General features: G+C 44.0%; 1 protein-coding gene across 1 annotated transcript in view; it reads left to right on the top strand.

The window, feature by feature from the left end:
- Positions 1 to 14624, top strand: part of LOC139384680 (rhombotin-1) — a 32149-nt gene extending 17525 nt beyond the window's left edge. The window contains exons 2-4 of the mRNA XM_071129502.1: positions 619 to 832; positions 12274 to 12399; positions 14070 to 14624. Of these exons, the coding sequence (XP_070985603.1) occupies positions 619 to 832; positions 12274 to 12399; positions 14070 to 14175 (446 nt within the window). The 3' untranslated portion in view covers positions 14176 to 14624. The remainder of the gene's footprint in view (positions 1 to 618; positions 833 to 12273; positions 12400 to 14069) is intronic.
- Positions 14625 to 14839: the final 215 nt, after the last annotated feature.

The following is a 14839-nucleotide window of genomic DNA, read 5'->3' as shown; positions in this document are numbered from 1 at the left end:
AGCTCGCTCGTTGCTGACACATGAGTACAGATAAGTGTAAAAGAAGGAAAGGCTGTAATGCAGCGAGCGAGCGTGGTGTGTGTCTGTGTGAGTGCGCGCTGAGAGGCACTTAGGCCATAACATATCTCACTGGGGTCTGCGAGCAGCGTTCATGTGGTCAGAGGCGTTTTAAAAGGTTAATGTTAATCTATACCAAACAAAGCCCATGAGAAGCTTTTACAGCTGTGGACAGTTCAGAGCAATGAGCGCTGATGAAATGGTAGATGACTAACATAATATACAGCATGCTGTAAATACCACGGTAAGCAATATGACTCTGTTACGAGTACAGCTTCAAAAAACACTAGGCCTGCCTGCGTAGTATGTTCCTGTTGCATTGTATATGGTTTACCTGGTGTAATATAACATATGTTTCCATGGGAGCAGCAAGTGGAGTGAATGTAGTCCAATGTGACCTGTGTGCCTATCTGAACGGAAGACTGTTCATGTTAATGCATATGAAGCAGAGAGGCAGTGCACTTTCTCGTGAGGCTCTGCTATCGAAAAGAGAACATGAAAAGTCACTGGTGTTCCTGGGCCGTGAATCACGCCGCGGCGTTTGTCTCCTTATCGCTACAGGTGTGCCGATGCTCTCCGTCCAGCCCAAAGGGAAACAGAAGGGGTGCGCTGGCTGCAATCGCAAGATTAAAGACCGCTACCTGCTCAAGGCCCTGGACAAATACTGGCACGAGGACTGTCTGAAATGTGCCTGCTGCGACTGTCGCCTGGGGGAGGTGGGCTCCACCCTCTACACGAAAGCCAACCTCATCCTCTGTCGCAGGGACTACCTGAGGTAAGAGAAGCCACAGTCAGTCGCCCCTCACAGAACAGAAAGGCCGCGCCCCACCTAGGGCTGTGTCATTAAAAAGTGCTCTCACTACCGCTAGTGTAGCACCACCATGAATGTCTATGAACCTGCCTCTAACTAGAACTGTCTAATTTGGGTCCATTTGTATGTGAACCAGTGTTTTTTCATTTTTTTTTCTCAAGCTTTTAGAAGACATTTCCTCCCAGGCTGTTTTAGTAGATCAAGCGCCTGTTTGTTCCTCATTATAGGATATCGATGCTGACTAGATGTGTGTCAATTAAGCCTGAATCCCATTATGTTCATGTGCTGACTCTCCCCAGGCTCTGATCTGAAGCCTTGGGAAGGCAGAGCGGAAAGTTTCCAATTCCATGCTTGTTTGTTTGTTTTAGCTCTTTTTTTTCTGTTTAAATTTTGTTGCTTGGTTACATGAACACAGCACTCTCCCCTCGCGGTACAGACCTGGTTTCAGTAACAGTAGAGATGGGTCATGTTGTTCTGGGAAGACTCCAGGCAGGCTAGCTTCAACCTCCGTGTCTGTGGCTCAATGTCTTCCCCCTGTACTCTGCCATCTGCTTGCTAAATTAAACATGATCATTTCCTGGGCGTTAAGTCACATTCCCTGGGGCTTCCGAATGAGATCCTACCATTTATCCCCGAGACCATCCCCTGGGGGCCAGCCTAGAGACCTTGCTGCCCCTGGCCTCTCCCTGTCTTTCCCCTCTCTCTCCCACCCTGCCCTACCAGCAGGTCCCAACCGAGAGGGGCTTAGGGGCCGGGCGTTGAAAGGAGCCATTACCATCCATCAGCTCCCACCAAGAGTTAATGCTGTTAAGATGCAGTGAGAGAGGTTCACTAAACTGCTGCTGCCCCCGGAAGGGGCAGATGGTGCAGATGAGGTCATAATAAACGGCGCAAATGACAAGAGAAGGCAAAAATTATTAAGCCAAGAGTGGCACTTTTGATATGGTTAAATATGATCCCTTAAAAGGGCCGGGCTTCTGCCTCGCTCTATCTGATTGATTTCTCCTCCCATTATGAAGGCCTTATCGTGGACTTTAGCTCCCTGATGAAAATGTGTTCCTATGGCACAGGCCAGAAGGGGCTAACTGGCCTGACAGGCAGCTCTGCAGAAAGCAAACTCAAAGCAAGACCAGGTGAGAGAGGGAAGAAAATTAGGGGCAGAGGGGGCTAGAATGAGAGGGAGGAAGCAAGGGAGAGATGGGCTTTCTGTGTTTAAGCCTGGACCCCGATGGCCTAATGAAATCCAGCCCACTCATCTGCTCTTCAGCCTGAGACAAATGCATGCAACTTAATGGCTGGAGATGTTTGAGATGAATTCTATTATGGAACAAATTAAAAACGTTCCCTTTCTCAGCAGCAAGGGAAGAGACCGTTTTAGAGCTCATAGTTTTAAAGTAGGTGACACAGGCTCCATACGGCCTTGTAATCCCCTCACAGAGCCCCCGTCCTGCACGGAGAGAGGAACGCTTCGCCTCACCTCCATTAATGAAGTGGAATCCTCCTGTATGGAGCTGCAGTTCATTAGGGACATGCAGCCAGGGTGGATCAAACACTATTTATTTCCCTGGGTTTGGAGCCCTGCCATGCGCACATTAATTATGATAGGAGCTCCGTCTGTGTTCGTCCTTCAGGAGCTCAGGAGCACCGGTAACATCTTGTGCACACCCCCCAGCCCCCCGCTCTCCCCTGCCTGGCCTGCCAGCAGCGTCTTCTTCTAAAACCTCAGATCAGAAGTTTCTGAATTCACTTGACATTCTATTCCCTCTGTTGTAAAAGACTGGGTTGGTTTATTAGCAGTTTTACCACACTTTCATTATCACGGAGAACAATAGATTAATTAGGTGTTTCATTTTTTGTCTGGGACTCGGGATCTGGCGACCTCGCCAAAGAAGGTTGACAAGCCAGTCATGCTTTTGATCGGCCAAACCCCAAGCCTGACATAGAAGATAAAACTAACTGACAAATATTTTAGGGGGAACAGAATATCAGTCATCTACTTATCGAAGTAGAGCGCTTTTAATTGACATTTTAAAAGCACTTTTTTTCAAGCTAATGGACATTGTGAGTTATGCAGTACCAACGGCACTGCAATGGAAGTAGATATTAATAAGATGTTTTGATGACAGTTACTGTGGATGTATTCATGTATGTCAAACTTCTCTGCCACCCACCGGAGAGACTTAGAGAGGAAAACATTTATAAACGATAAAACGTCCTATATAAAAATAAACGTCCTCTCACTGTCAACTGTGTTTATTTTCAGCAAACTTAACATGTGTAAATATTTGTATGAACATAAGATTCAACAACTGAGACATAAACTGAACAAGTTCCACAGACCTGTGACTAACAGAAATGGAGTAATGTGTCCCTGAACAAAGGGGAGTCAAAATCAAAAGTAACAGTCAGTATCTGGTGTGGCCACCAGCTGCATTCAGTACTGCAGTGCATCTCCTCCTCATGGACTGCACCATATTTGCCAGTTATTGCCGTGAGATGTTACCCAACTCTTCCACCAAGGCACCTGCAAGTTCCCGGACATTTCTGGGGGGAATGGCCCTAGCCCTCACCCTCCGATCCAACAGGTCCCAGACGTGCTCAATGGGATTGAGATCCGGGCTTTCGCTGGCCATGGCAGAATACTGACATTCCAGTCTTGCAGGAAATCACGCACAGAACGAGCAGTATGGCTGGTGGCATTGTCATGCTGGAGGGTCATGTCAGGATGAGCCTGCAGGAATGGTACCAGATGAGGGAGGAAGATGTCTTCCCTGTAACGCACAGCATTGAGATTGCCTGCAATGACAACAAGCTCAGTCCGATGATGCTGTGACACCCCGCCCCAGACTATAACGGACCCTCCACCTCCAAATCAATCCCGCTCCAGAGTACAGGCCTCGGTGTAACGCTCATTCCTTTGGCGATGAACGCAAATCCGACCATTATCCCTGGTGAGACAAAACTGCGATTCGTCAGTGAATAGCACTTTTTGGCAGTCCTGCCTGGTTCAGCGACGGTGGGTTTGTGCCCATAGGTGACGTTGTTGCAAGTGATGTCGGGTGAGGACCTGCCTTACAACAGGCCTCAGTCCAGTCTCTCTCAGCCTATTGCGGACAGTCTGAGCACTGATGGAGGGTTTGTGCGTTCCTGGTGTTGCCATCCTGTACCTGCCCTGAAGGTGTGATGTTCGGCTATACCGATCCTGTGCAGGTGTTACACGTGGTCTGCCACTGCGAGGACGATCAGCCGTCCGTCCTGTCTCCCTGTAGCGCTGTCTTAGGCGCCTTAAACTACGAACATTGCAATTTTTTGCCCTGGCCACATCTGCAGTCCTCATGCCTCCTTGCAGCATGCCTAAGGCACGTTCACACAGATAAGCATGGAGCCTGGGCATTTTTCTTTTGGTGTTTTTCAGAGTCAGTAGAAAGGCCTCTTTAGTGTCCTAAGTTTTCATAACTGACCTTAATTGCCTACCGTCTGTAAGCTGTTAATGTCTTAACGACCAATCCATTGTTTATGGTTCATTGAACAAGCATGGGGAAAAAGTGTTCAAACACTTTTCAAGTGAAGATCTGTGAAGTTATTTGGATTTTTATGAATTATCTTTGAAAGACAGGGTCCTGAAAAAGGGACATTTATTTTTTTTGAGCAGTAATATATATATATATATATATATATATATATATATATATATATATATATATATATATATATACACACACACTGCTCAAAAAAATAAAGGGAACACTTAAACAACACAATGTCAATCACACATCTGTGAAATCAAACTGTCCACTTAGGAAGCAACACTGACAATACATTTCACATGCTGTTGTGCAAATGGTATGGACAACAGGTGGAAATCATAGGCAATTAGCAAGACACCCCCAATAAAGGAGTGGTTCTGCAGGTGATAACCACAGACCACTTCTCAGATCCTATGCTTCCTGGCTGATGTTTTGGTCAATTTTGAATGCTGGCGGTGCTTTCACTCTAGTGATAGTATGAGACGGAGTCTACAACCCACACAAGTGGCTCAGGTAGTGCAGCTCATCCAGGATGGCACATCAATGCGAGCTGTGGCAATAAGATTTGCTGTGTCTGTCAGCGTAGTGTCCAGAGCATGGAGGTGCTACCAGGAGACAGGCCGGTACATCAGGAGACGTGGAGGAGGCCGTAGGAGGGCAACAACCCAGCAACAGGACCGCTACTTCCGCCTTTGTGCAAGGAGGAGCACTGCTAGAGCCCTGCGAAATGACCTCCAGCAGGCCACAAATGTGCATGTGTCTGCTCAAACGGTCAGAAACAGATGGAATGAGGGCCCGACGTCCACAGGTGGGGGTTGTGCTTACAGTCTAACACCGTGCAGGACGTTTGGCATTTGCCAGAGAACACCAAGATTGGCAAATTTGCCACTGGCGCCCTGTGGAGACGCCGTGGAGAACGTTCTGCTGCCTGCAACATCCTCCAGCATGACCGGTTTGGCGGTGGGTCAGTCATGGTGTGGGGGGGCATTATATTGGGGGGCCGCACAGCCCTCCATGTGCTTGCCAGAGGTAGCCTGACTGCCATTAGGTACCGAGATGAGATCCTCAGACCCCTTGTGAGACCGTATGCTTGTGCGGTTGGCCCTGGGTTCCTCCTAATGCAAGACAATGTGGCTGGAGTGTGTCAGCAGTTCCTGCAAGAGGAAGGCATTGATGCTATAGACTGGCCCGCCCATTCCCCAGACCTGAATCCAATTGAGCACATCTGGGACATCATGTCTCGCTCCATCCACCAACAGTTGCACCACAGACTGTCCAGGAGTTGGCGGATGCTTTAGTCCATGTCTGGGAGGAGATCCCTCAGGAGACCATCCGCCACCTCATCAGGAGCATGCCCAGGTGTTGTAGGGAGGTCACACAGGCACTACTGAGCCTCATTTTGACTTGTTTTAAGGACATTACATCAAAGTTAGATCAGCCTGTAGTGTGGTTTTCCATTTTAATTTTGAGTGTGACTCCAAATCCAGACCTCCATGGGTTGATAAATTTGATTTCCATTGATCATTTTTGTGTGATTTTGTTGTCAGCACATTCAACTATGTAAAGAAAAAAGTATTTAATAAGAATATTTAATTCATTCAGATCTAGGATGTGTTATTTTAGTGTTCCCTTTTATTTTTTTGAGCAGTATATACAGTGCCTTGCGAAAGTATTCGGCCCCCTTGAACTTTGCGACCTTTTGCCACATTTCAGGCTTCTAACATAAAGATATAAAACTGTATTTTTTTGTGAAGAATCAACAACAAGTGGGACACAATCATGAAGTGGAACGACATTTATTGGATATTTCAAACTTTTTTAACAAATCAAAAACTGAAAAATTGGGCGTGCAAAATTATTCAGCCCCCTTAAGTTAATACTTTGTAGCGCCACCTTTTGCTGCGATTACAGCTGTAAGTCGCTTGGGGTATGTCTCTATCAGTTTTGCACATCGAGAGACTGACATTTTTTCCCATTCCTCCTTGCAAAACAGCTCAAGCTCAGTGAGGTTGGATGGAGAGCATTTGTGAACAGCAGTTTTCAGTTCTTTCCACAGATTCTCGATTGGATTCAGGTCTGGACTTTGACTTGGCCATTCTAACACCTGGATATGTTTATTTTTGAACCATTCCATTGTAGATTTTGCTTTATGTTTTGGATCATTGTCTTGTTGGAAGACAAATCTCCGTCCCAGTCTCAGGTCTTTTGCAGACTCCATCAGGTTTTCTTCCAGAATGATCCTGTATTTGGCTCCATCCATCTTCCCATCAATTTTAACCATCTTCCCTGTCCCTGCTGAAGAAAAGCAGGCCCAAACCATGATGCTGCCACCACCATGTTTGACAGTGGGGATGGTGTGTTCAGCTGTGTTGCTTTTACGCCAAACATAACGTTTTGCATTGTTGCCAAAAAGTTCAATTTTGGTTTCATCTGACCAGAGTACCTTCTTCCACATGTTTGGTGTGTCTCCCAGGTGGCTTGTGGCAAACTTTAAACTACACTTTTTATGGATATCTTTAAGAAATGGCTTTCTTCTTGCCACTCTTCCATAAAGGCCAGATTTGTGCAATATACGACTGATTGTTGTCCTATGGACAGAGTCTCCCACCTCAGCTGTAGATCTCTGCAGTTCATCCAGAGTGATCATGGGCCTCTTGGCTGCATCTCTGATCAGTCTTCTCCTTGTATGAGCTGAAAGTTTAGAGGGACGGCCAGGTCTTGGTAGATTTGCAGTGGTCTGATACTCCTTCCATTTCAATATTATCGCTTGCACAGTGCTCCTTGGGATGTTTAAAGCTTGGGAAATATTTTTGTATCCAAATCCGGCTTTAAACTTCTTCACAACAGTATCTCGGACCTGCCTGGTGTGTTCCTTGTTCTTCATGATGCTCTCTGCGCTTTTAACGGACCTCTGAGACTATCACAGTGCAGGTGCATTTATACGGAGACTTGATTACACACAGGTGGATTGTATTTATCATCATTATTCATTTAGGTCAACATTGGATCATTCAGAGATCCTCACTGAACTTCTGGAGAGAGTTTGCTGCACTGAAAGTAAAGGGGCTGAATAATTTTGCATGCCCAATTTTTCAGTTTTTGATTTGTTAAAGAAGTTTGAAATATCCAATAAATGTCGTTCCACTTCATGATTGTGTCCCACTTGTTGTTGATTCTTCACAAACAAATACAGTTTTATATCTTTATGTTTGAAGCCTGAAATGTGGCAAAAGGTCGCAAAGTTCAAGGGGGCCGAATACTTTCGCAAGGCACTGTATATATATGTGTGTGTGTGTGTGTGTGTGTGTATATATATATATATATATATATATATATATATATATATCTACCTTAGCCAAATGCATTTTTAAAAAAACAATGTCACAATTCCTGACATTTAGTCCTAGTACAAATTCCCAGTATTGGGTCAGTTAGGATCACCACGTTATTTTAAGAATGTGAAATGTCAGAATAATAGTTATTTATTTTAGCTTTTATTTCTTTCATCACATTCCCTGTGGGTCAGAGGTTTACATACACTAAATTAGTATTTGGTAGCATTACCTTTAAATTGTTTAACTTGGGTCAAACGTTTCAGGTAGCCTTCCACAAGCTTCCCACAATAAGTTGGGTGAATTTTGGCCCATTCCTCCTGACAAAGCTGGTGTAACTGAGTCAGGTTTGTTGGCCTCCTTGCTCGCACACACTTTTTCAGTTCTGCCCACATATTTTCTACGGGATTGAGGTCAGGGCTTTGTGATGGCCACTCCAATACCTTGACTTGTTGTCCTTAAGCCATTTTGCCACAACTTTGGAAGTATTCTTGGGGTCATTGTCCATTTGAAAGACCCATTTGCGACCAAGCTTTAACTGACTGATGTCTTGAGATGTTGCTTCAATATATCCACATACTTTTCCGTCCTCATGATGCTATCTATTTTGTGAAGTGCACCAGTCCCTCCTGCAGCAAAGCTCCGCCACAACATGATGCTGCCACGCCCGTGCTTCACGGTTGGGATGGTGTTCTTCGGCTTGCAAGCCTCCCCCTTTTTCCTCCAAACATAAGGATGGTCATTATGGCCAAACAGTTCCATTTTTGTTTCATCAGACCAGAGGACATTTCTCCAAAAAGTACGATCTTTGTCCCCATGTGCAGTTGCAAACGGTAGTCTGGCTTTTTTATGGCGGTTTTGGAGCAGTGGCTTCTTCCTTGCTGAGCGGCCTTTCAGGTTATGTCGATATAGGACTCGTTTTACTGTGGATATAGATACTTTTGTACCTGTTTCCCCCAGCATCTTCACAAGGTCCTTTACTGTTGTTCTGGGATTGATTTGCACTTTTCGCACCAGAGCAAGTTCATCTCTAGGAGACAGAACGCGTCTCCTTCCTGAGCAGTATGACGGCTGCGTGGTCCCATGGTGTTGATACTTGTGTACTATTGTTTGTACACATGAATGTGATACCTTCAGACGTTTGGAAATTGCTCCCAAGGATGAACCAGATTTGTGGAGGTCTACATTTTTTTTCTGAGGTCTTGGCTGATTTCTTTTGATTTTCCCATGATGTCAAGCAAAGAAGAACTGAGTTTCAAGGTGCCTAGCTTGAAATACAACCACAGGTACACCTCCAATTGACTCAAATGATTTCAATTAGCCTATTAGAAGCTTCTAAAGCCATGACATAACAGCTTGGAAAATTCCAGAAAATTTAAAGGCACAGTCAACTTAGTGTATGTATACTTCTGACCCGCTGGAATTGTGATACAGTGAAATAATCTGTCTGTAAATAATTGTTGGAAAAAGTATTTGTCATGCACACAAGTGTCCTAACTGACTTGCCAAAACTATAGTTTGTTAATAAGACATTTGTGGAGTGGTTTAAAAACAAGTTTTAATGACTCCAACCTAAGTAAACTTCTGACTTTATCTAGCTAAATTTTCTGTTAACATTGAGATCTATATAGGACGCTTTACACCTTCAAAGACACAACTGTTGAGGAAGGTCAAAACATGCCTTACGTGCATTAATACAGTAGCTCTCCTTTCTATGAAATCAGACAAACTGTAAATGGAGTGGGTGAATCTCAGAGTAGAAGACTTGAAGAGCTCAAGTCCAATCTCAATGAAACAGAAGACATGCAGATGATGCCGGCATGCAGGGGGAGAGTTTGAAGTTAGCGAAGCAGCAAGTTCAAACAGCTAAAGAAAGCACACCGGTCTCTCCAGATCCACGCTAAATCACACAATAACTGAAGGAGTGGAACAATGGAGAGGCTCTAACTTTAATGACAGTTCATTTGGTTTCAACCAGTGAACGAAAATGACTTCCATTATAAACTATTTAGTTTTTTTCTCTTAACGCTGCAGTGTTTTCTCAATCTTGGCAGTGAACAGTTCTAATCTGCCTTTTTGTTTAATATGCATTTATTTTTTATGCCATTCTGTTGAAGATCATTTAAAATTTCAGGTATCATTTCAATTATTTGACAATCATACTGTGTGTTATTGAATAGATATGCCGTGACAGGTCATTTCACACTAAGACAGAATATGAAGGTGGAAAGTCACTGGAAAGTCCCACTAAACGGCCTCACCATGGTAATGGCTGGTTTCACTTTATCTTACAATGGGATGGATTTTGAAGCTATATAATGTCTCAGTTTGTGTGACCTTTCAAATGAGTATTTGTAACCCTCTTATCCACTTAAATTAACCACTTTTAAACTGGGCCCTTTCTGTGTTTCAAACCCTGCCCAAAAAATGGCTTCTTAACAAACTAGGATTGGCTGTAGTGAGGGGCAATGTAGTCTACCCTCAAATTTTCCGCAGCATTCATACTGGGCTAACTGGAAAAATTGTATTCATGTCGAAATAATTTGTATTCCAGTTGAGGATATTGACTTTCCAAACAGACCAGAAAATGTAACTGCATTGTGGGAATTCAGCAGAAAATATTCTATGATTTGTAATCATTCTTAAAAGAACTCAAATCTCCATTAAGGTGTTGTGATCCTCATTCCCAACCAGCTCTCCCATGTGCTATGCATGCTGGTCTTTGTAGTCCCTATTCCACAGTGCCCTCCCACTAAATGGTCAGCATAGTGTCTCTGTCTATTACTCAAAGTGCGCTGCAGTCCCTATATCAACCACAGAGCCCAGGGCCCACACTGCCATAACACTGAAACATAACCTACATGATGGCTTTACATCACTAACATGTCCCCTGGGAAGCATACAATACTGCATCTAATAAAGCATCCATATTCACAGGGCCAGTCAAGTAGCAGGTCCGCACACACACACAAGGACAGACTAGGTCTGAGTCAGACCACAGAGATGATAACAGCCTGGTTTAGTTTGAGCTAGAACTGATGCACCGTGCTTCTACACCGGCATTGCTTGCTGTTTGGGGTTTTAGGCTGGGTTTCTGTACAGCACTTTGAGATATCAGCTGATGTATGAAGGGCTATATAAATAGATTTGATTTGGATGCTGATAATAACAGAATCAATACAGAAGACAGTCCTTTTCATCTTTTTTTACATTTTTTTAAAGAGGAAAGAAATCACTAATATAACATTAATAAATCTAAAAGCCTGACAACAATCATTTTACCAAGTGGGTTTGAGCAGCAGCAGCTCGTCCGGGTGGCATGGAAAGCTCAGCGTTCCAGAGGTCTATATCAACACACTTTACTGGAACAGTAACCAGTTCTAACAATGACTTTGTTCAACACTTCGTATCTATTAGAACCAAACAGCTCTGTCTCGCTCTCTTTCTCCTAGTCTAAGGCACCAGCAGCAGTCCTCTCCTCTGGGGCAGTGTGCTCTAATTAGACCCTGGGTCTGCTGGAGGGATATGTTTTCTGTGACAAGGGGAGAGCAACCGACAGAGACTAATATGGAGAGGGGATACCAACTTGACTTTTCTCTCCGTCTGACTCTCTGAGCCCACAACTTTGGGAAAGTGTTTAACATACTGTCAGAGTGGCAATCTGCTGTCGCCTGCCTGATCCCCTCTCACAAAGCTGTGGCGCTGTCCCCTTTTCCTGCCTGCAGAATGTACAAGACTATCTGATTCAAAAATCTTTAAATTAAACATAAGGGCAGGCGCTTGGAAAATGTGACTAGGGGCTGCAGGTTCCGGAGTGGAGTTGCCTTTGCTTTGCTTTGAGGAGAAAGATCTACACCAGTGCCTCTTGCTCTGCTTGTGACCTTCATCGTTTGCCTCCTATCTAATAAGCTTAAACAAACAGCAGTGAAATGTGAGTTGTGCGTCTGTTCAGTGTACTGCCGAACATCTAGTTACCTCTCCAAGGTCTCCCCGCCATTCTCCCAGGCAGTCTCTGAATGAAACAGAGGGGGATCAAGGCAGTATCCTTGCAACAGGAATATTTTGAACGTTTGACTACATTATAGAATTCAGCCTCTTGTGTAAAATCCAGCTGGCTTTGGTTGGAGCAAGTCTCATTAGGTACTTTGGTTTTAAAATAAGAAAACTTTCAACAGTTCAATTGGTTGCCTCAGACCTGTTTTCATTGCTTTTGCTATGTGCTAGGAGAAAGGCTTTGAAGAAGGGGATTAGAACCATGTGACCATTTTAATTAGATCATTAGCAAAGAATTAACATCTAGGTTTGTAGCCCTTATTAACAAAAAATATCAAGTGTGTGCCAAGATAGATTTGTGTATTACATGAGATGTTTTCAGATTTGTCTGTTTTTCACCGTTCTTTTTTTTTCTTGGCTTTTACTTTTTGTTCGCTCCTCTGTTGCATGAAGGCTAAGGAAGGTACGTTAATCTCTGTCTGTTCTCTCTCTCGCGCTCTCTCTCTCTCGCTCTCTCTCGCTCTCTCTCGCTCTCTCTTGCTCTCTCTCCCAGGCTCTTTGGTACAACAGGGAACTGCGCTGCCTGCAGTAAACTGATCCCAGCCTTTGAAATGGTGATGAGAGCCAGAGATAATGTTTACCATTTGGACTGTTTTGCCTGTCAGCTTTGTAACCAGAGGTAAGGAGAGCGAGAGCTCACAACTGTGTCATGAGATTTTTGAAATATGTAATGCTGTTCTGAAATGACCATTAGCTCAGACTAGTTAGCCATTTAACAAAAAACCTGCCTCTTGAGGTGCAACAGATCTGTTTTGGGGTCAGAAACCTAACTCCGACTGTCTGTGTAAATCCAGTTTTTTTTTGTCTGTCTTCCCATTTTGAAAGCACACACGTACTGCATTTCATTAGCAACACTGTTAATTATGTTCTATGTTGACCCTGCCATTAGTTTGTTTTGTGACTAGAAACAACTGGGATTATAAACTCGAAGGGAACAAAATTTGCTCATGTATCAAAAGTGATACAGCTGCCAGACCAATGCCAAGGCTGATCACACTCATCACTCACAATGCTTTAGTTGAAAGGTTCACTTTAAGCCACAGCAATAGACCTCCAAGAGGCCACTCTACAGGAACAAGCCTCACTAGTTTAGGCACCACACTACAGGGTAGTGGAATTAAACAGACAAAATTGTTTATTTTATTTTATATTAATACTGTATGCTATTCAGTCCAGGAATGTTAACTAGACACCTTAGTGACCCACATGGGCAAAAGCCTTGCTCACTCTGTCCTAGGTCCCAACCTCTCCTCACTTCTGAGCTCTACACTATTACATCCATATATACTCTCCTCACAATGCAACAATCCCATAACAGTGCAGCACAGAGAATACTCTGCTAAACATGGGGCATTGTGACCCTCTCCATCCATATAGCACAAGCACATTAACCTTCCACAGGGATGAGTCAGTAATCGTGGTGAGCATCTGGCTGGGGTATGGGAATGCTGACTGCAGCCACTCATGGGGCCAGGCTTTACTGGCTCACTGATACCACAGCCATTGCCCCTCTGCCAGCCCTCAGCCTGCCCAACACATTACTGTAGCCCAGCCTGATAAGCAGCCCTGCCATCAGTACGGCTGTTCTTATCTTCACTCATTCTGTCTATGAAGCTGTGTGTCGTACAGTACATAAGCACCACCATTTAAAAGGATGCCCCTGAACAAGGCAGTTAACCCACTGTTCCCCGGTAGGCCGTCATTGTAAATAAAGAGTTTGTTCTTAACTGGCTTGCCTAGCTAAATAAAGGTTAAATAAAAATCAAGGCCTACTTGGGTGTGTTTTTTCTTCAATTGACTTGAAATCTAGAGACAAAAATTCATACAAGTTGGCACCCAAACTGGTGTATGGAAAGCTCGCCCTGTGGCAGGGTTTCCTTGGAAACCGGTGTGGTGCTTTTCTTGTTTTCCAAGCCTGGGAGGGACTGCTTTCATTGGACGTCAGTCGCATGCTTTGAAATGAAAGTTTAAAAAAATGTTTTTTTTTATCTACTTGTATCACCTTCAGTGACCATCAGAGGGGCCTTTGAATCACATACAAGGAACAATGGCATTTGCAAACAAGCGACGTCGCCAAAATGGGTACAATCAAAGCCCAGAGAGCAGCAATGGCCATCGCCTTTAACAGCTGATCTCAATCAACCACATTCTTCTCCTAGAGCAATGCTATCATTATCAGCCTGTCAACACAAATAACTCTGTCATATTGTCCTCTACTAATCTCCTTTGTCTCCCCACGTTGTCCTCCTTTTTATTAATGCTTTGCCTTTGTGTTTTCCTGGCTGGCAGGTTTTGTGTGGGGGACAAGTTTTTCCTTAAGAACAACATGATTCTGTGTCAGATGGACTATGAGGAGGGCCAGCTGAATGGCAGCTTTGAGACGCAGGTTCAATAGCCGGGCCCAGTGGCAGCGACCAGGACCCTCGGCCCGCCGCACTTACACATGATGCCATGGATGTTCGGCTGCACTTGGAAAGAGGAGCGTCTGTCTGCTTGCCTGCAATACTTTTTAAATAGCCCTTTATCAGTCCATAAGGACTCTATTGTAAATGTACTACTTTTTGCCCCTCCCCTTCCCATCCTTGCCCCTCCCCTTCCCACCCCAACACTGAGCAGTTACAAGTTTTGATGTACAGTTGTGCCTGCTTAGCTGAGCACTGTATTGCTTGTATGTTTTTGTGACGTTTGTTTTGGGTTTGTTTATTCTTTTCCCTTTTCGGGAACGTTTCCTTGGAGGGTATGTACAGTCTGTTTTCTCTGTATATATAAACTGGAACATTTATTTTATGAAATGTAATGCAATGCAATTTTATTACTAGTGTGAATTAAAGATTCTTAAATGTTCATAGTGAGTTTTTTTGTCCTTATACCAAAACCAAAGTTGTTTGAGGAGGCTGGCCCATGTGTTGATATATCATCATCTCAAACCACAGAGCTGTAAAAAAAAAAAAAAAGCCTTGAGGGGAAAAAAAAAAAAAAATGTAAGTAATGGAGGGGGAAAAAATGAAGTTTTATTACATTTTGCAAAGAGTGCTGATGGAATTAGAAATGCTGTTTCA

This window comes from Oncorhynchus clarkii, chromosome 26 (assembly GCF_045791955.1).
Source record: "Oncorhynchus clarkii lewisi isolate Uvic-CL-2024 chromosome 26, UVic_Ocla_1.0, whole genome shotgun sequence".
Lineage (NCBI taxonomy): Eukaryota > Metazoa > Chordata > Actinopteri > Salmoniformes > Salmonidae > Oncorhynchus > Oncorhynchus clarkii.
This window is presented reverse-complemented; position numbering and strand designations above follow the sequence as displayed.